Source organism: Mus caroli, unplaced genomic scaffold (genome assembly GCF_978045245.1).
Source record: "Mus caroli unplaced genomic scaffold, Mus_caroli_1 scaffold_18, whole genome shotgun sequence".
Taxonomy (NCBI): domain Eukaryota; kingdom Metazoa; phylum Chordata; class Mammalia; order Rodentia; family Muridae; genus Mus; species Mus caroli.
This window is the reverse complement of record NW_028227273.1, coordinates 15,868,232-15,890,102: the sequence shown is the minus strand read 5'-3', so window position 1 is coordinate 15,890,102 and position 21,871 is coordinate 15,868,232. Positions and strand designations below refer to the sequence as shown.

Sequence of the window (21,871 nt, the reverse complement as noted above, 5' to 3'; positions counted from 1 at the left end):
TGGATGTTAAATAAAGTAACTTTAGGCAGAAACATACCTAAAATAATGTTATTTCCTGGCTGACAAAAGCATTGTGAAAAAAAGTGTATAGAAACCTACCCTACACTTCTCCTAGCACATCAGGACTGTATTTGCTAATTCGTTGTTTGTATTAACTTTGTGCAGCCTTACTATATGAATAATGAGAACTGAAAGTATGCAGAAACAAAATATGCGACAATAATAGCACAGATAAAAAGGATAGAAATACAAAGTTCTGACGTACACACTGCATTATACACAAAATATTCTAGGCTAAGTTAAAAATGTTTGTAGTATCTCAACTAAAATTAAAAAAAATTCAGATGTCTGTAAAATACCAGATAATATTTCAGGTCTAGAGGGCCGTATGGTATCTGCTGTACTAACCGCTGCTACAGACCTTATGTAAATGAATGTAATGCTGTGTTTCAACAGAACTAGAGAAGTAGGTGGCGGGCCAGTGTGGTGGTTAGGTTTTAATTGTTAACTAGATAAAATCTGCATTCACCTGGGAAAGGGGTCTCAATAAAGGACTATCTAGATTAGCTGGTTGTGGGGGGTTATCTTGATTAAACTGGGGTGGCAAGGCCAGAGCTCACACCGTGTGTGGAAGCATTCCCTGGGCAGGCCATCCTGGATTGTGTAAGAGTGGAGAAAATGAGCTGGGCACTGCATGCAGCGCTAACTCACTGCTTTCTTTTTGTTCTTGACTGAGGATGTAATGTAACCAGACGCTGCAAGTTTCTACTGCCTTGACTTTCTTTCCCACAATGATGGACTGTCACCTGGATTGTGAGGCAATAAACCCTTCCTCCACAAGTCAAGGTGCTTCATCAAAACAACAGGAAATGAAGCTAAGATAGCCAGATTTGGTCAAAGGATGTAGATGGCTGACCCTTGCACTAGGGCAAATGCTAAAAGGGACTTTTAGAAACTACTAAACCAAACCAGATAAAACCACCACTACCAAAGCAGGGGAGGAGAGAAAGTGGAAATAATTAAAAGAAGGCAGCAGAGACCCCGAGAACAGAAGGAACACAGAATAAAAGTACAGCCACTTCTGTCATACGGATGCTTCTTGACTGATAAGGCACATGAGAGCACACTTCTAGTAGCCTGGGAATAATAAATTGAGAATGTATTTAATTCACCTAGCCCAGCAAACACATAGTTTAACAACTGAGTACACTGTTAGAATCTAGTTGTTACCAGTACAGTCCTTTAGGCTAGCTAGTAGCTGTCAGCACTCAGCCTTGTGAAAGTGTTATACTGTACCATAAACTTTCAAGATTTGAAGTATAATTTCTACTGTATACACACTGCTTTATTTTTTATGAAGTGGAGAAGTCCTAAGCAAAATCTTTGTAAGTAGGAGAAATTTATATATTTAATGAATCTATATTGAAAACTGTATTAAACATGAGTGATCCTAACACTTAAGTAGTTGACTGAATAAACTTGAAACATACAATCAACTATGAAACCTACATAAAATTATAAATGAAGATAGATGTATACAATGAATGTATGTACATATATATACACACACACATATGTCATGAGGAAAGACATCACAATGAAAACACTAATAAAAAGTTGTTTTAATACCAAAACTTCAGAACAAGATATAATTACCTCAAATAAAGAAAAATATATTGAAAACTGAGTAAATATACCAAAAGCTTAAAAAAAATCTAAAATGTGAGTTAGATTGATGGCTCAGCAGTAATGAGTACTTACAACTCTTTCAGAGGACCTGAGTGTGGTTGCCAGAACCTATGTCAGGTACCTCTCAACTACTCCAGCTCTAGCAATCCCATTGCCCTCTCCTGATCTGACGGTACCTACATACACACTGCGGCATACACTCATACAGATAGGTACACATATATAAAAATAAACCAAGAAATAAAAAAATCAGAGATGTATGTACAAAAGTAATGTTATTACATTTCTTTCATACAATGCAGTTCGATCATGTTTTTCCCCTGCCAGATTCTCCCCATCTTCCTCTCCACCCAGAGGCCCATCTGCTTGCTGGAACAGTTGGGAAGGATTTGCAAGTATGGTCTTATTGGAGAAGGTGTATCACAGGGTGGCTTTGATGCTTCAAATTCTTCCTGCTATCCCCACTGCACTGCCTGCTCCTTCCTGTTTGTGGATCTGGATATGAGCTCTCAGCTGCTGCTCCAGGGCCACAGAGGTGATGGACTCCTATCCCTTTGGAACTCCAAGACCCAAATACACCCCTCCACCTGTAAGCTGCCTTGATTGTGATAGTTCAATAAGAACTAAGACAATATGTAACATTTACAAAGTAGTCTATGGAGAATTATATATTATGAAATAAACAAATTGAAATTATTCATGCTTTCTCTCTCTCTCTCTCTCTCTCTCTCTCTCTCTCTCTCTCTCTCTCTCTCTCTCTCTCTCTCTCTCTCTCCCTGCATCTCTATATGAACATGGAACATGACTGGTCAGTGAGTCCCTGGGACCTTGTCTGTCTCCACCCATCCTGCAATGGTGCTGCAGGCCATAATACAGAAAAATCAATTAAATAGAGGCTAGTTCACTGAAAGCAAAATTGGTAAACTATGAGCCAAACAAATCAAGGGAAATAAAAAATTAACAAGACCCAGCCCTGATCAATACCAGGAATGAGTGGTTCACTGGAGATACTACAGACTTAAGAGAGACATTAACAAAATACAATGTGTAACTTTTACTAATGACTCTGAAAACTAAAGTTAATTTCTTTTTATACTCAGGCACTAGATGTATCGACTGTTTTCTACTGCCGTAATGAGCGTCATGATGAAAAGCAACTTGAGGAAGAAAGGGTTTATTTTACTGTAAAGCTTACAGTCAGTCCATCACAGAGGGAGGTCAGGAGGGATGGAGGCAGGAGCTGAAGCTGAGCCCATGGAGAAATGATGCTTATTGGCGGCTTGCTCCTCATAACCTGTTCAGTTTGTTATCCTTTCTTTCTTTCTTTCTTTCTTTCTTTCTTTCTTTCTTTCTTTCTTTCTTTCTTTTTTTTTTTAAATTTTTTCGAGACAGGGTTTCTCTGTGTAGCCCTGGCTGTCCTGGAACTCACTCTGTAGACCAGGCTGGCCTCGAACTCAGAAATCCGCCTGCCTCTGCCTCCCAAGTGCTGGGATTAAAGGCGTGCGCTACCATGCCCGGCTTCAGGTTTTTTTTTTCTTATACAACCCAGAAATGCGCTCAGGGGCAGCACTGCTCACAGTGGACTGGGTCCTCCCACATCAATCATTAATCAAGAGAATGCCCCAGACTTACCTATAGGCAATCTGATGAAGACAATTTTCTCAACTGAGGTTCCTCTTTACACGTAAGTCTAGCTTGTGACAAGTTCACAAAAACCTAACCAGGACACCAAGCTTCACCAAAGAAATATTAATTTGAATAGTTCATGTCTATTAGATACAAAAATTTAGTTAAAAACAGCACAAAGGAAATCGTGGTCTAGAATGGTTTCACTAGTCAAGTCCATTAACACTAACAATATTAATTTTATTTAAAATTTTTATTTAAATGTATTTAGCAAGTAGAAGAAGAGTAACATTTTCAGCTTGAGAAGCCAACATCAGCCTGAGGAAGGGACAGCACCTCAGTGGTCAAGTCCACGCATATCAGTATCCCGAGACCCTGTTCAACCCCTAGCACCCTTCCTCAAGCCACATCCTGCTGACACCCAAATCAAAGACATGGGAAGAAGTAAAACGACAGGCCAGTATCTCTCATGAACAGAGGCAGAAAAAGTAAAGAAATTATTAATACATTAGAAGAACTGTGAAAAAGATAATGTATGGTGACTATGTGGTTTGCTTCAGGAATTCAAAGATTCAGCTAAGGTAATGTGTGCCATGGTAAGAGACTAAGAGAAAACCACAGAGCTGTCCGAGAGCAGGGAAGCACTACAGACATTCCCTAGACACAGTCTGCAGCACCTGGAAGAGGGCACGCCTCCTGAGCCTGATGAAGGACATCTTCACAGACGCACACCATTCTGATTGGTCAAAGACAGAAAGATTTCCCTTTACAAATGGACACAGGACGCACATGCACTTCTACTCAAGATTATGCTGGAAATCCTCACTGCCCAAGTAAAGAAATACAAAAGCAAAAGCCAGAAGAAGAATGAACTACTGCGTGGAAAAAAGCAAGATTCCCTAAAGACAAAATAATCTAACAGAAAACCCTAAAGAATCTTCAAAACAAAGTTTCATGTGTTTAGGAAAGATAAGGTCGTATCATAAAAGCCTGTATTTCCATGTAACACATGAAAAATTATAAATAAAGAGAAAGTTGTGCCAACAATAAAACATAAAGCTCTGACAGAAAATAGTATCTACAGGGTTTCAAAAAGCCCTTTCCATCCTCTAAAAACTGGTTTCAAAATTTATATGGAAAGGCAAAAGATCAGATGGACAAAAGATTCTTGAAAAAATAGACAAAGTTGAGGACTTCAGCATTTGACTTCACGGGGTTTTTGTTTTGTTTGTAAACAAAAGAATTCAAGACAATATGAAACTGGTAAGTATTCAATGTTTAGGAATGCCCAAAATCTGTATAGTCAACTGATTTACAACAAAGGGTGTTGAGTAATTCATTGTAGAGAGGATAGAATTCCTAATATAGTCCTAGAAAATGATGTACACATAACACAGTACAGATGAACTCTAACCTTAATGTCACACCATCTACAGAGTTAACCTGAAAGTCACACTCCCCGTGTTAGCATTCCCACCCCAACATCCACACACATCACCTCAGACACTGGATCATGTCACAAGTGACCATGTTAGGATGAGGTTATCAGTGTGAATTCGGAGGCAGCATGACTGTGCCCCTCCAACACTGATGAGATCAGAGAACATCATACAGGAACCGAAATAAGGCAAATGCAGAGATGAATGCTAACCATCTTCTTGCTTACATATAGGAACTCAAACACTGGGGGAATGGCAGGACAGGGAAGTGGGAGTGGGTGGGTTAGTGAGCAAGGGGAGGGGGGATGGGATAGGGAGGTTTTCAGAGGGGAAATGAAGAAAGGGGAAAAATTTTGAAATGTAAATAAAGAAAATATCTAAAAAAACAAACAAACAAACAAACAAACAAAACAAAACAAAACAAAACAAAAAGCCTCAGAGGTAGAGAACACATTACCAGAGGCTAGGGGAGAAGATGAGAAAGATGACAGTGAACAAGCACAAAGCCTCGGCTAGACAGGAAAATTCGTGTGGATTCTTTTACGTCTGAGATCTAGTGAACAATGTGCTGAGTGTGTGTGAACACATTTAACAACAGTACTTTGTAATTCAAAACTGTTGGGTAAATATCAAATGTTCAAAGCACAGGAAAATGTTAAGGCAAAAGATATGTTATAAGCTTGTTTTAGTTATCTGCTGTTTAAAAATCCAATCACTTTGTTTCAGGGTTGTATGAAGAACTTTTACACTCAGTAATAAGATGAACAATATATTCTAGTGTAGCCCTGAGAAAAACAACCCGGGGAAGAAAGACATTATTTGGCTCACAGATGACAATCATCATCGCCTGAGAGAAGTCTGGGTGGAACCACGGAGGGAGGGAAGCTGCTACTGCTTCCTCATGCCTGCTCAGCTTCTTTCTTATAGCCCAGAACTACCTGTTCAAGCAGGCTCGGCCCTCCGATATCAGTTACTCATCAATGCCTCAAAGATGTGCCTGTGGGCCAATCTGAAGAAGACAATTCCTCAACTGAGGTTCCCTCTTCCCAGGTAGCTCTAGTTTGGGTGAACTGACAAAAAAACTAATCAGCATACAGTCTGTTTAAACTTCATGTAAGAAAACATCAATTTCAAGTATATCCGCAAGGATATACAAATTAAAATCAGGAGGAGGAGGCATTGCATCCATCCATACATTACACACAGCAGCCTGACTGGGTAAATTAAAATGGCAGCTGATATCAAGTGTGAGCAAGGCTATGGAGCTTGTCCGTGGGGAAAGTGCACAGCTATTTTTATAACTCAGTCTGGTAAGGCATCACAAACACAGGCCTACTAAATCACCCGGCCATTATACTTCTAGGTAGACATACAAAAGGCAACATGTATTTACAGCTTGTAATTGAGACTGTATGAGAAGGCTGACAACAACTTGACTCATAACCACCAAACCTGCAAACAGTTCGAGTATACATCAATGAACAGGGAAATTAAGGCATAGCCAATATAACACACTAATTCAGCAACATAAAGAACTATAGCAATACAATAATATTAATTTTCAAAACACTTCCATATGATACAATACAATAATACTAAGTTCCAAAACACTACATAGAAGATGATCTCATTTATCTATAAGAACACCCAGAAAGGTTTAAGTTACAGTGAAAGAATGTAGAGTCGTTGTTGGTTAGGGCTGGAAGTGGGGGGAAAGAGACTGCACATATACAAGAGTATATCTGGGATGATTTATAGCTTGAATTAGAAGAATTATATAGCTGCATGCAACTGTTGAAAATGATCAATCTCATGAACATAAAAGTGATGGAATTTATTACAGATATATTTTTATCTCAAATCTGTCTTTTAAAAAAATAGTATTTAGGGGACTGAATAGATGGCTCTATGGTTAGAAGCACTTGTTGCTCCTCCAAGAGAACCCAAGTTCAGTTTCCAGCATCCACATTGGGCAGCTCAAATATACATGTAATTCCAGTTCTGGGGAATCTATGCCCTCTTCTGGCTTCCAAGCACACACACACACACACACACACACACACACACACACACACACACATACACAGAATAAACAAATAAACAAATCTTTAGAAACAATATCTTGTAAGATAGCTCAAGAGAAAATATAAATAATATACATGGCACGAGTGTATGTGCACCCCACATTTCTGACCAAAGATGCTAGAAAATAAAGGAATACAAAAATCACTGTTTTTAAAACATTCAATTGTTTCTGAATATGTGCCTGGATATACACATGTATGACAGCAGTCTGTACTCTTGCATGCTTTGTTATAGTAGTACATCAATACAACTGCCCACCAACAAAATCCTTTTCTTTTTTGATAGTTTTTACTTTTCAAGTAATCTTGTTTTACCTTGTAATCACTCTTGCAAATCTTAAAAAATTTCAAATTAATCTTTTATCTAAGATCAATTATAATCTTTCGTTCTGAGGTTAATATATTCCCAACTGGAAAAGCAAATGTAGAGATGGGATCTACATTTTATGAGTACTATATTAAATATCCATTTTCAAAATCTCAAGTATGTCCAAAATGTAAAAATAATTCAGGAAGTTCTTTCCTAATTTAAAATAGGGTGGTGGCCTTGTGTGTTTATCTCACTGTTAAAGGTCTCTTCTCAGGTCCTCCAAACTAAGAGACCTTTTCAAGCTTTTCTAACCTTGCCAGGTTTGCTAACAAGACAACTATAGAGGTGTGAAGTTTTCTAGAAGAAACTCCTCCCCACAGTCAGGCAGAGCAGAATAGTTCAAATGTACATCCCTGAACAACCCTGAAGTACAAGAATACTTCTTCAGTCCTCCTAGAAATTTCTAGAACACAGGAACCTTATTTTATTAGAGTTTGATGAAAGTAAGTGACATCATCCCCCCTTCCAAAAGAATCTTAGGTGCCCACAACATCACGCTTCCAGCTCCTCAAGCTGGCAGTCACTCTGCACCGTCCTGATAGTAACAGGATCTCAAGTTTCACTCAATGCACCTTTCCTGCAACCCACAACTTTACCTAACTCATCTTAAAATACCTTTAAGGTTTTTAATGTTTATTTTATTTGTGCATGCATATGTTTGCAAGTTGGAAGATAACTTCTAAGAGTCAATTTTGACTCCACCATATGGGTTCAAGGGAACAAACTCAGGTTGTTGAGCTTGGCAGCAAAGACCTTCACCTTTATCAGCCCCCTGTAAGCTCCTCAAGGCAGAAATGATCAAACTCACTTTGCTATACAAGCACCTTAGTTAAATCTCTACTCTTGCAAGGATTCCGTATGAAAGTTTCTGTTGCTGAGGAAAGGCAGCAGGTGCCGAGAGGAGCATAGAAGGCTTCGAGTTAAGACAGACCTGTCTGATCTCTGATTTTCAGCAAATTATTCTTTTCTGAAATTTGAGTTTCCTTTGTTATTAAATGAAGATCACTACACCTGTGTAACTCAGTATATTTATGAGTCTGTGGTGATTTGGATGAGAATGGCTTCCACAGGCTCAAGTTTGAACACTTGGTCCCAAGTTGGTGGAACTGTCTGGGAAGGATTAGGAGGTGTGGCCTTGTTGAAAGAGGTGTGTCACTAGGGGTGAACTTTGAGGTTTCAAAAGACCATGCCATTCCCAATTAGCTCTCTCAGCCTTGTGTTGTGGATCCTGATGTGAGATCTCAGTTGATGCCCCAGTGTCATGTCCCTGTCTGCCTGGTGCCATGTCCCTGTCGTGATGGTCATCGGATCTAACCCTCTGGAATCATGAGCGAGTCACAAATTAAATGCTTTATTTTATTAGTTGTTTTGGTCATGGTGTCTTAGCACAGCTCCCCACTCCCCCATCCCCCAAAAAAGTACTTTAGATAGAATCTACAACAAAGGACCACCACCATACCATTAATAGAAATATGTACCCACACAAACCTACTGAATCAAAATAATACTCCTTAGAATTCCCAAATGAATCTCATGCACATTAAAGTTTCAGATGTACCCCAGACTACTGTGTGGATTAAGTGCATCTGAATCTCCTGACACCAAGTAGGCACTTACTAAATGTCAGCACTTCTATTTCTTTTATTGAAATTTATTTTATTTTTAGTCATGTGTCTGTGTGGTATATGTCACATGTGTGGGGGTGCTCATGGAAGCCAGAGAAATCAGATTCCCCAGAGCTGGAGTTACAGGTGGTTGTCATCCACCTGATATGGATGCTGGGAATCAAACTTAGGTCCTCTGGAAGAACAGTATACTGTTGTAACTGTTGAGACATCTCTCTAGCCCCAACACTTACCATGTTCCTTCTCCCGTCTCTGCTTATCTCAATCCTTCTGTCTGGAATACTGTCCTCATCGCCTCATTATTTTGTTGTCAGACTTCCGGGTTTAATATTATTTTCTGTATGGCTTCAGCCTTCTACATTCTTCATCAGCCTACAACATCACTTTTTACTTCAATATCTCATGCTACTTCTCATATCTGATACTAGTGAGTGTGGTCCCCTCACTATAATATAAGCTTTTAAGGGCAGGGACAATGTCTAGTCCATCTAATCCCTAAAATGTAACTACTGGCCTATTTCTTAGAAGGTTCTACATAAGAGAGTTTATCAAGAATAGAAACTAAAACAACAAATATGTCCATGAGATCAAACTACCAAATAATTATTGTGGGGAATTGCAGGCTGGTCTCCAGTTGAGGTGAGGTCTGAACCCCGAAGTCATAATTCACCTACATGACACAGTTGGCATTCCCTCATGCTCCTGGAACTCTGGCTCCTGCCTAAGTTACCACTCCCACAGCCCCCCACAAGAGAAGCATGGTCAGTAGTCACGTAGGCAATGACCCAAGCTTCTGACCTTCAGGCTAAACTCCTCACCAGTTACCTAGCAACAGTGAAGACCATAAAAAGGGCTGTTCAGCCCCACCTGGCTCTCTTAGCTCTCACTCCTTTGCTCTCTCACCTCTCACTTCTCTCACCTCTCTCCTCTGTCTTCTCTTCTCTCCTCTCCTCTGTGTTCTTCTCTCCTCTGTCTTCTCTTCTCTTCTCTCCTCACCTCTCACTTCTCTCACCTCTCTCCTCTGTCTTCTTCTCTCCTCTGTCTTCTCCTCTCCTCTGTCTTCTCTCCTCTCCTCTCCTCTCCTCTCCTCTCCTCTCCTCTCCTCTCCTCTCCTCTCCTCTCCTCTCCTCTGTCTTCTCCTCTCCTTTCCTCTCCTCTCCTCTTCTCTCCTCTGACTTCTCCTCTCCTCTCCTTTCCTCTCCTTTACCCTCCCTTCCCCTCCCCCTCTCTCCCTCCCTTCTCTCTTTCTCCCTGCCTTTCTATAATAAAGCTCTAAAACCATAGAATGTCTCTGCTCATCAAGGCCCACTGCACTTGGAGGATGGAACAGGCTTTCTCAGAAGGCCTTCCAGTACTCCAGTCAAGATCTGCTGCACTCACTCGCGCAAGTTTTGGGAACCACTCTTCCCTCATCCCTCTCTCCTCAACCCTGGTGGCTTTAGCAAAGTAGCTCCGGGGTTCCCAGGAAGGGATAGCCCTTGGCCACCCCCTGAAGAGTGCTTGAATGCCCACCCAGGGCTGAGTGGAAAGTGTATGGCAGCTCTCCCATGCCTGACAGAACAGAGAATGGGTAAAACTCTGGCGGGGTGTGGGTCTTCCCCCCCCCCTTCCCAAGGCCCCCTTTTTTAGTTCCCAACAAATTATAAATAAAACCATTAAGTGCCAGTCACTTTTCTAGAATTTTAAATGCCAGCTACTATGGAACCATTACTTCAGTTTGTTGTGAAAGCTTCAAGGCCAGTTAGCTTTAAGGGAACTGGATTCTACAGTTACTGACTGTACAGTCTCTTTACTGGAAGGCATTTCACAAATGAGCATTGATAGATAATGGAAAATCAAAGCATCTGTCTAGAACACAACAGTTAGAAATGGAAGCTCTGAACTCTTATTATCACAGGCTTTAGAAAGTAACTTATGTTTTCCATGCTTCTATTTCCTTTTTGATAATTGTGGTGACCCATACTTAGTGAAGCTGTGAAAATCAATATAATATGTATAAAGATGCTTGAACAGAAACTGACAAACCAACAAATTGAAGTTATAATTATTATTAATGTAGGCAATCTTATTTTAAAATCTAAAGCATTTCTTTACAGAGGAATTACCATCACTACTAACTTGAAAAATAATCTGGCACATAAATTATGAGTATTAAATAACATCTTTCTTTGGAGGTTCAAAATAATCACTCAAGTGCCACTCAACTAATACACTGAAACTATACATACACAAGAAACTAAATGCATGGCTAGAGAGCATGATCTCTAAGTTAAGAGAGAAGGTAAGAAATGTTGACAGCTTTTTCAAATCTCAAGTGAGTTAGGAATCCATGAACACATCTATAAAATCCCCGAATCTAAGCTGGTGCTTTAAGATTTCTCACCACCCATTCAAGCTCCTCTCTTGTGCATCTGTCTCCTATAGAGAAGACCCAAACCTCACAGCTATACTTAAGAGACTAGAAACCACCCAATTCAATGACTGGACAGATCTGGAAACTTATTCAAACAAGTAAAATCTCTTGCCCAGTGTCATCCTGTAAATAATAGATCTGATTCCTTAACAATCCTATGGAGAATCAATATGTCTCTCTATAAATGTGTGAAGTAAATAAATTCATCCAAGTAAGTAAATAATCTGAAATAAATCAGCTAGCTCATGTAGCCACTATACAATGTGTCCATATTTTAATATGCTATACATGATAAATATATGTATACATATTTTATCAATTAAAAGACAAAAGCTGAAAATTCTAAATGTTGAAAAAAAAACAGTAGGTTTCACTGAACATAGATTATACATTCTTATGCTCTCAAAAGAAGCTATCCTTAAGTTTAAACATCACCTTTCAGTTTAAAAAGTCACAAAATAGCTATAAAAGTATTTGTAAAAAGCTTATGTGGTATATAATGGAAAGGATATAAAACCTAAGACATTGAAAGGTAGTTCTGGGCAAGGTGGTCTGTGACTGTAGCACTGGATAATGACAAAGGCAGGAGAACCCCAGAGTCCAAAGACCAGCCTGGGCAACAACAGTAATAGCTCTATCTCAAAATTAAATATGTTACAGTAAGTAATAACATGTAAAAACAAGTCAACAACGCTGCAGATCTAAAGTCACTCTTACATTAGGCCATATTTACACCAGCAATTCACTGCTAAAACACAGGCCCATAGGCCATTATCACAAACTATAATGTTTTTGGATTACTAACTACTTTTAAGTTAGAAGCTAATGACAAACCATATAAAACATAGGAAATACAACAAGAGATGTAGAGCTGAAATTCAATGTTATCATTGTCACCGAGACTATATGTCTCTATACACACACATTTGTGAATGTACGTGCCTGTGTGTCTACACAGGTCAGTGGCTGGCTTTGTATCTCTTCCTCATTCACTCATCTTATCGGTTGAGATGGGGTTTCTCACTGAACCTGGGACTCACTGATTTCACCTCCTGGCTGGCCTGTCTCCCTTCACCTCCCTAGTGCTGGGGCTAAGGTGCAATACTGCTGAGCCTAGCTTTTTAGGTGGGTGCTACAGGGATTTGAACTTAGGCCTCATGCTTGGGAAGCAAGCATATTATGAATTGCGCCACTTTCACAGTCCCCAAGAGGAAAGGTCTGCAAACAGCCAGTGTACAAGTCTGTCTGAAGCAAGTGGTTGTCCATTAAGGATAAAATAAAGTCAATCAATATAATCCATATAAATAATTCTTAAGTAGAAATCATACTATATTATCTACTGAGCCAAGATTCATTAAAAAAATGGCACAGGACAGGATGGGTTGGTACCCAGGGAGACCTCCCCTTTCTCAGAGGAGAAAGGGAGGAGGGACAGAGAGGGGCTGTGTGATGGGGGAGAGCTGTGATTGGGATGTAAAATGATTGATTGATTGATTGATTGATTGAATGAATAAATAAATAAATAAATTACTGGGAAAAAGGGCACAGGACAGGGTAAGAGGTGCTTATACAATAAACAACCACCTTGAACAACTTGTTATATATTCCAAAGTGATTTGCCTGTTAAGGAGGAAGAGAGTGTACTTCTATAATAAATGGCAGTTTAGGTAGATTCTGAACTTCCCCTATGAGAGATTATCAGCATCCAAAGCGAAGTCAAGGGATAAATGAGGGCAAAGGACAGACACCTGGAAAGCCCAAGCTTCAGTTGGACACTGGATTCAGCAGCTATGGTGGCCTACCTTTCTAGTAAGAATGTCTTATACCTACTATTTTCTGGCCCTTTTCTCTGAGATTAAATGAAATGTCAGATAACCCCTGGACTATAAAATGACACTAATTTGAGGTTAGTGATATTTTTAAACTGGGATATAGGTCCTCTTTAGATACTGAAATTTCAGACTTTTTGGCTCACAGTCTATTAGAATACTGCCCAGAATGCTCATAATCAGAACATAAATTACTGATGAGTCCAAATGTGTTCTCTCATTGTTTTATGCATAAATTATAGAGACATGTGAGAAACAGTATTAATTAGGAAAACATTACTGATATAAACAGCTTGCACAGTACCTTCTGATAAACAATGGAGCACACGAGGTCTTTGACAGCGGAGAGAGACAGTTCCTGGGCCTCGATGGTAACACTCTCTCGTGTGAGGCCAATCTGAAGTAGAAATGAAACTGTGTGCACTGAGCCTCTAGAGTTTGTGAGTGACGGGGCACTGAAGCTGCCATTAGAGAGCCGAGCTGAGAGTCCTGTTTTGGGACTTGAACACGGAGAAGGAGCTGGAAGCACAGCAGAAACAGTTGCAGGGAACACAGATTTCTGGGCTGATGGAGGGGAATTATTTGCAGACATCTGCCTTTCTTTGATCTATAAAATTAGTTGTCAATGCTTTTTAAATGGTTTTGAAGAAGTTTTCAAAATAATAGCAGTGAAAAAATGACGACACGTTTGGATTTAGATGAAAGCTGCTCTATTTCCTCGGCTGAGCCATTCATGCCGTTGATGACAAATTTTGTTACTCCGAGTTGAATACTCAAAAGATCCTATGGCTGTCAGTATCAGTCCCATCAAGACTCTTGTCTTTAGGACCACACCCAGATCTGTGCCCCACTTCACATCACCATCATCATCGGAAGAACAGAGTTCATGCTGATTATTTACAAGACATCCTCACTTCTTCTAAATCTGCTCTTGTCTTTTGCTTTTCATTTCAGAAAAAACTAAATAGTTGATCTGTATCGAGATACGAAATCTTCCTGGTTAAAAGTAGTTTCAGATAATCTATGCCTTCAGGGATTGACGGGACACCACAAATGGCCACACCTTAGTTCACCCTCTCATATGAACTCATTTCCATCTTGGGACTGAACTTCCCTGTGATGAAGTAAAAATAAAAAGCTTGTAAAAATAGTACAAACATATTTCTTTGGATGAATGGATCCAGAGAGAAAAGCTGGTGCCTTCTGAAATGCTGTCAACCTAGAAGAAAAAATGAAAGGGTTTTTAATGTTTTATATTCATTTGATATCAGTTTAAAATGTAAGAATCCCTACAATTTTTAGTGGTAATTTTGGGTGATATTTTTACAATTCATGAATACAACCCAATAGGTAGTTATTTTAACTTTAGTTATCACAATAATTTTTTTTTTACTACAGTTATAATTTCAGAGAGAGATTTCCACTTAAAATAATACACGCCCCTCACCACTAACTCGTTGGGAAACAGGGCCAGGTTAAATAGTATGTTCTTCTTTCTTTCTTGGAGATAGGATTAGACTATGTGGTCTAGACTGACCTTGAACTCCTGTTTCTCAAGATTCTTTTGTCTCAGCCTCCCAAGTAGTTGAGACTAAGATATATATCATTGCACCCAGCTCTAAGTTATTGTTATTTAAATTTATGAAGATCAAACACTGTTATTCCACAACTACACAACTCAATTATAAGACACTGAGAAAGACAGAAGAGTCAAAACAGGAGAAGTAAAACAAACATCACAGACATAAAATATGACACAAGTCTCTTTAGAAATACAGAATAACTTCCCACTACAGGAAAGCGTAAGTAGTCTTTTATGTTTTTATATATTAAGAGTCTAGTGAGAATACACTAGACTCAGTAGCAAGTAAAGGTTTTCTAGGTTTTCTCCAGTTCTCCCATCCCTCCAAAAGAGTCTATTCTGCCAAAATATGAGTCTTGGACTGCTTTGTTGACAAATGCCTTCCGGAAGCCTAAAGAAGCAAATGGGGATACACTGGAGTCAGCAAGGACCGACTGTGACTGCTGATAAACTATGACGCCCAGGAGAACGTGAACTCATCATCGTTAAGGGATTTCTAACACTGGGAAAGTACACCAGCAAACTGTGCATCCTAAGCTTTAGGAAGACACAGTCCAGAAATTTTTTAAAAGGAGAAAGAAAAAGGAAAAGAAGAAGAAAAAGGACAAGGAAAAGAAAAAGGGAAAAAAAAAGAAAAAGAAAAAAGCATAACCCTTCATGGCTGAATGAAATGGCTCACAAGAGATGAATCCTTCTAAATTCTTTGTAGTCATAAATAATTACAATGATGAAAACTCAAAGCATCTGAAGTGTGTGCAGAGTGGAAATGAGTATATGGAGTTAAATTAAAACAACTGAGATGTATGAAACGAAGAACAAAACACAGAGATACAGAAATACAAATGCGAAAATTCAGAATAAAATGAGTCTAAAATAACTTAAAGATACAAGCACTGATAGTAACATTTGGGCAAATGGCTAGAATTCAAACTCCTACTTTATAGCATTTGATGGTAATGTTTCACTAATATGCCTCATGATACTTTTTTTCAATTAACAGGGAAATATCCTTTTTGCAGATGAGAAGACCAAAGCACAAAGTGCTAGAGCAATGTGCCTCGTATCACATGGCTATGAACAGAGTGCGGATTAGAACCCAAGTCTCATGCTTTCTTACCAGTACTGTTTGCACAGTAACTACTGCTTCTTAAAGATAACAAGGAACTGAGAATCACTGTTTAGAGAGGAGGGTGAACAATTACACAGAAAGAATTGCTCAACCTGTATCGCACTAATAGTCTCCCAACAGTTTTCAAGCTAACTCAGAGAACTGAAACTTGAACTTTGTGAATACTAGAGAATTAAATGACTTTATTTTTTAAATGACTTTTCTTTTGAATCTAACTCCAGGTCAGCTTCAAACTCACCATGTAGCCCTGGATGATCTCAAATTTACAGTCTTTCTATCTCCACCTCTTCAATGCTGGGATTCTAAAACTTTGTGTGAGTGCAAGTCTCTGGGCCAGGATGCAGCTCATCCCATACAGCAGTGAGTAAGTTTAACCATGACTATTACGCAATAACCTGCAGAAAGAGCTCAGGGTGAGAGACCATGGCCTGGGATGGGCAGGGCTGCTTCAAGTGCCAAACACCAAAAAGCAGATAAGCACAATCCAGAAACCACCAAAGAAACTTAAATATCCTTTGCCAGGGGCTGGAGAGATGGCTCTGAGGTTTAGAGCATTAGCTGTTCTTTCAAAGGACCCAGGTTCAATTCCCAGCACCCACATGACCGTTCACAGCTGTCTGTAACTCCAGTTCCAGGAGATCTGACACTCTCACAGACATATATGCAAGCAAACACCAATGTAAATAAAATAAAAATAAATAAATTGTTGAAAAAAAAGTAAAGAAAATCTTTAGTCAGATTGTTATTCAAATGATTTGTGAATAACTAGAGGATAGTATAATGGTCATATCAGCCTAATTTCAAGCAGAACAAGAAATGCTAAGTCCATCACACTTATAAGTTCACAAAGTCTAGACTTCTCAAGTGGAGGAAGTAAGTAGTGACCTTCACTGAACTCTTACTATCTGATCTGACAGACACGAGTCTCAACCCCACGCAGTCGCACCTCTTGAATCTGCGCAACCAGCCGCTTTAGAGTTGAGAAAGGGAAAGTTCAGAGGTTACTCACTCAAGGCTGCTACAAGCTCACGGAAACGGTAGTCAAAGCATTTCCCTACTGTCTCTGTAACGGCGCTGTCTGTCTGAGCTGGGCATCAGTGTGGTAAGGAATCTGCTGTAGGTCAACTGGCATGTGTGGAGTCCGTGGGGAAACGTTCCCAAACCACTCTCGGCTCTGTCTTTCCATGAGATTCGAAACGGTAAAGACAAGGACAATCTGCTTATGTCATCTTCAGGTTGAACAAAACTGAGCAGATGTGGTAAAAGTAAAGTGAAACTTAACAGACATAAATTCCAAGTTAAATGTGCAACATCAGAATGAGGGGAGATGCTGATCTGGAAGCCATTCATGATGGGGGGCTGTGTTTCTGAGGCTTAAGATAAGTGCTGTGAATATAAAGGGCTCACTAAAAGAACTAACACACTCCTAAACCCTGTGGACATTGGAAAGCCATAGCATTAATATGCACACTTGTTAGTCTATGCTACCATAGACTGCACATTCAAATATACATACTATTTGATAGATAGATAGATACATACAGAGAGGGAGGGAGGGAGGGAGGGAGGGAGGGAGGGAAGGAGAGAGAGAGAGAGAGAGAGAGAGAGAGAGAGAGAGAGAGAGAGAGAGACTATTCATAATCCATATCTTGAGTTATAGATTTTTAGGTTTGGGAAGAAAACAACTGCAAACAGCCAGGTAACCATGAGGATAAGGGCATGTGCTACGCGGCATATGCCAATCAGAATGAGTGTCTTCAAATATCTGAAGAAGTATTAAGGGAGAGCTGTTTTTAGCTCAGCTTTACTTCGGAGACGTACAAAGAAAATGGCAGCAGCACTTGTGGGACTCCCGGGTTACAGGACCGGCGCCTGCCAGTTACTAATCACAGCACCTGGCTTACTGTAGCACTCAGACCATTCAGAAGTTTTACAGCACTTACATAAAAGGGGCCATCCTACTGAATTTACTTTCTATTATACCCCTTGAGATTAATTAACAGTAACAATCTAATAACACACTTGATTAATTTACTAGAGACACAAATTCCTTATAAACTATATATAATTTTGAATAAAAGTGTTTTTTTTTTTTAAAGTTTCAGCATGAATACAAATGTAAGAACCTGTCTTAACAGCTCCCACCCACTCATCCCATCTGTCTCCTCTCTCCTGGTTTTGTTTACGGAATTGATTTGATCTGTAAGAAATCTAACCATTCTAATTTATACAAACTTTGGTATGCTGTTTAATTTCTTTGTATTTATGCTTCAAATAGGAAATAGTTTATAAGTTAACAAATAGTCCATCTTGTTGATATATAAATTGTGTATTGGCTATGTTGTTTCTAATAGCTATGAGTCTGTAAACCTGAACAGTACTGTCTAGTTGTCAAGAATTTATAAGTTTAGGTGGCATTTTTCCACTGTTCTTTTAGACCGTTGTCACATATCTCATTCAAATGAAATTACAAATTCTGTCACCACTGAATGGAATGAAAAAGTATTTTGAGCTCAGTGCACCCAAACAAAGTAAAACAAAGACCTTGGAGGCCAGGTGACTGGGCTGTTATATTTCATGGTAATGTCACAAGCTGACCTACCTTTTCCCTCCCTGCCCTGTCACTTCATCGCCATACATTATGCGCCAATCTCAACCAAGTCTCTAGTCAGAAGCTCTACCAGCAGGAGTTTCATTCAATACAACCTTGGTATTTGCCAGACTGACTAAGAAAGTCACTGAAGTTTCACAGCAGCAGCAGAAAGAGACATGGCCACTGCTCTCTCTGGAACTCACAGACATTAAACAAACATTTGCATAAGTAGCTAGGTAATTACAACCTATGAGATACAACAGAGCATATGCCAGGGAGACTTAATTCCAGTGGGGTCTCAGGGAAGGTCTCTATAAAGAAACAAGAAAGCAAGAGGATTCCAGAGAACAAGACACGTTAAATACTACAAGGGGAGCTCTCATTATTTAGGGTAGCCAACCTTCTATGTACATTCAGCAAATGTTAACATGAAGAGTAAAAAACAAAATGCTTTTCCTCTGTAATACCATGCTTACCTGACTCCCAGGGGTAAAGGGTTGTCCAGGTTTAATTTCACTTTGTGTACAAGGAATGGTAATAAAGTTTATCCTGACCCTCGTGAGGATATGCACATGTGTATGGCATGTACTGTTTGAGCATGTACAGAAGCATGGGAGCTTTTTCAGTGACATGCCAGTACACTAAAGTCAATATCCACGCTTTACCTCGAAAAAGGTCTGACTTTGCTTAATGCCAGTATAGTGTACAAAAAAACTCGGGTATTTTTGTAGATTAAAAAAAAAAAATCTGTGGCAGTCTCTCCATCTATTGCATATTTCAGAAACATTCCCTCAGATTAATAGAAGACTGTCTTTCTAAGAGCTTAGCACTCCGCTAAATTGTTCCTTCTACAAGTCTACTTCTCCGGGTAGCGGTTCACTCTCTGCCCTTCCACTGTGCTGGAGAACAGAGAGAGGGCACACCAGGCAGCTTCTCTGAGAAGCAGGCACTGAGAGGTGTATCCAGGTACCTGCACATCAGTCTGGCAAAGCAATACGAAGCTATGGATAAGCTTGATATATCTTCAGCCCTGCACCAGTAGTTTCTAGGAAATCTGATTGGCTAATTGCCAAAGAGCAATTCTCATGTGCAGCCACTATAAGTTCACCATACGAGCAGAGAAAATGTTTTATCTACATCGAAATTAAAACTAAAACATCTCTTAAGTACCATATCCCAGTTTTTCCTTTTAAAATGACTGCTTCAAAGAGGCAAGTTCCGTTTGAATTACATAACCCAAGAGACTCAAGAGATGTGATTATTAAATCCAATTATGTGCCTAATCAAATTATATGTAAGTAATTATACATCAAATCCTGAATGAGTTTCTTTAAAAACAAGCACTGAACTCCGCTATGGTTAGTATTTTTGCCAACTTTAGAATTCTGTTGAAAACGGTCTGTCCCTTCTGTGGAAAGTACACTTTAACAACTCTCTCCCCTCTATCTTTATGTATGAGGTGTTTTCAACTCCTCTGACTTTTAAAGTTTAACTTACTGTGGCTTTTGGTGTGAGTAGCAGTGTTTAGATGACAAACAACACAAAAGCAGAAAGAAATGTCTAAACAGGTCATCTGATAAAATAGCTTATAAAATGTGCAAGATTAAAGGCTCATGGCTATAAAACTTCTTTAAGGGACTGGTGAGGGGGTAGGGGGTACTAGAGAGAGTGAGGGGTAGGGGCATCAGAATGTATGAAACGGCCAGACACATTTAAGAAAAATTCTCTTAGTCCTGAAATGTGAACTGTCCTGGCTTATCAAAGATGCCTCCAAACTCATATTCTCAGGCCCATGACATTTATAAACCTATCCTATGAAGCAAAACCTATTGTAACGGTTCCCGTGAGACGTTTTAAAAATAATATATTTGCAAAAACTTGAAACAACTTTCTGACTAAACTGCTGTTTTATCCCACCCCAGATTATAACTGGGAGAGAAAGTGTTCTTCTAGAGCAAATCTTACTTAGAACTGAGTCTGGCAACTTCAGGGATGCTTTCTTGAAGCAAATCCATAGGCTTGTCTACCCGCCTGGCTTTAAAAGTTTAAACACGAGCTGAACAAAATCAAAACTGCTAAAACTGCGACATCAGGTACAGAGTAAAAGTAATTTTTTAGTGTAACAACGTTTTTCTAGGATATAGATGAAGGTATCTCAAACTGTTGCTTCATTTGTGCCTACAGGTTTTAAAGGCCCTGTCCTACAAAGTAGTACTTCAAGTTGAAACTTATCCTCTTTAATCAAAGATGACACCGATAGTCATATTTCCTGTGGGGACGGGCGTGGTTGAAGGGACAGTTACATCCATGCCATCAATCTGTGTACGGAAAAGTCTGCAGGTCGCCTGTAGCCTGATTTATATTCGTGCTTGCTGACAGCACGGCCTATACTTCTGATTTCGACGATGTGAAATAAAATACACAACACGCAATCAAGTAATGTCGTGTGTGCTCATTATTATTATTACTATTTTATTGCTCCACACTCGCGGATGTTTCAACTCAGGGCAAAGCTCCCCCAGGGAGTGAGAACGACTTGGAGCGAGGCTGCAACAGGCAAACCTAAAGGCAGTCAGGAAACTGGGGTCACCATCCTCCAAACCCCGGATACTCGCCCCTTCCAGCCCCAGGACCAGGAAAAGTGCAGCAAAGACCCGGGAAGGCTCACTGCACGGTGCCGCGGGCGGCAGGATTAGTTGGCGGGGCTCGGGAGAAAGCGGGTCCCCGAGGGCCAGGGCGCGGTGGGTCACCAGCAGCAGCCGCGCGACTCCAACTTGGCCTCGGCGCGGACCGCGGAACTTGGCCGCGCCGGCGCCCCCGGCCGCCCGCGGAGCACCGCCCCGACTTCCCGCCCAGCCGCGGCCGCCGCCCAGCCCCGCGCGGGTCCGAGTCCCGCCGCCGTCGCCGTCGCCGCGGCCGCCGCGTGCGGTGGGGGAGGGGCCGCGCCACCTCAGCCCGACGGGTCGGGAGAACAAAGCGGCGGCGGCGGTGGCGGCGGCGGTGGCGGTGGCGGCGCGAACTTTTTTCGGTGTCTGCTCCGCGCTCCCTCCAGCGACTACTTACAGAGGCGGGCTGGGCTGTACTGGGGAAAGTCGGCGCGCGCCAGCGTCCGCGTCCCGGAGCAGGAGCCAGCGAGGCTTCACGCGCCTCGCACGAACCCGCCCGCCCGCCCGCGCCCCTTCCTCCTGCCCTCCCTCCCGTCCCGTCTCGAGGCCGGAGGGCGGGGGGCCGGGGCGCGCGGGCGGGGGCGCGCGGCCCGCGCGGGGCCTGCCGGGAGCTGTAGTTCCCCGCCGCGCGCGGTTGGTGGGTCTGGCTCCGAAGGGGCGCGTGGAGGCTCTGCAAAGCCGCAGAGGTCCCCGCCGGGCGCTCGGAGCGCGGGCTTGAGCGCGACTGGAAGGACGCGCTGTACTCGAACCTCTCACTTTGCTGTCCCCCTAAGGCGGGCGCTGGCGGTCCGCGACAAGAGGTGACCACTTGAACGCGGCGTCCAGA

General features: G+C 41.0%; 1 protein-coding gene across 1 annotated transcript in view; it reads right to left on the bottom strand.

Moving 5' to 3' along the window:
- Prkd3 (protein kinase D3) overlaps window positions 1–21,555 on the bottom strand; it is a 71,360-nt gene extending 49,805 nt beyond the window's left edge. The window contains exons 1-2 of the mRNA XM_021149666.3: window positions 21,443–21,555; window positions 13,380–14,294 (exon numbers count right to left, since the gene is read on the bottom strand). Coding sequence (XP_021005325.2) covers window positions 13,380–13,667 — 288 coding nt within the window. The 5' untranslated portion in view covers window positions 13,668–14,294; window positions 21,443–21,555. The remainder of the gene's footprint in view (window positions 1–13,379; window positions 14,295–21,442) is intronic.
- Between the last annotated feature and the right edge of the window lie 316 nt (window positions 21,556–21,871).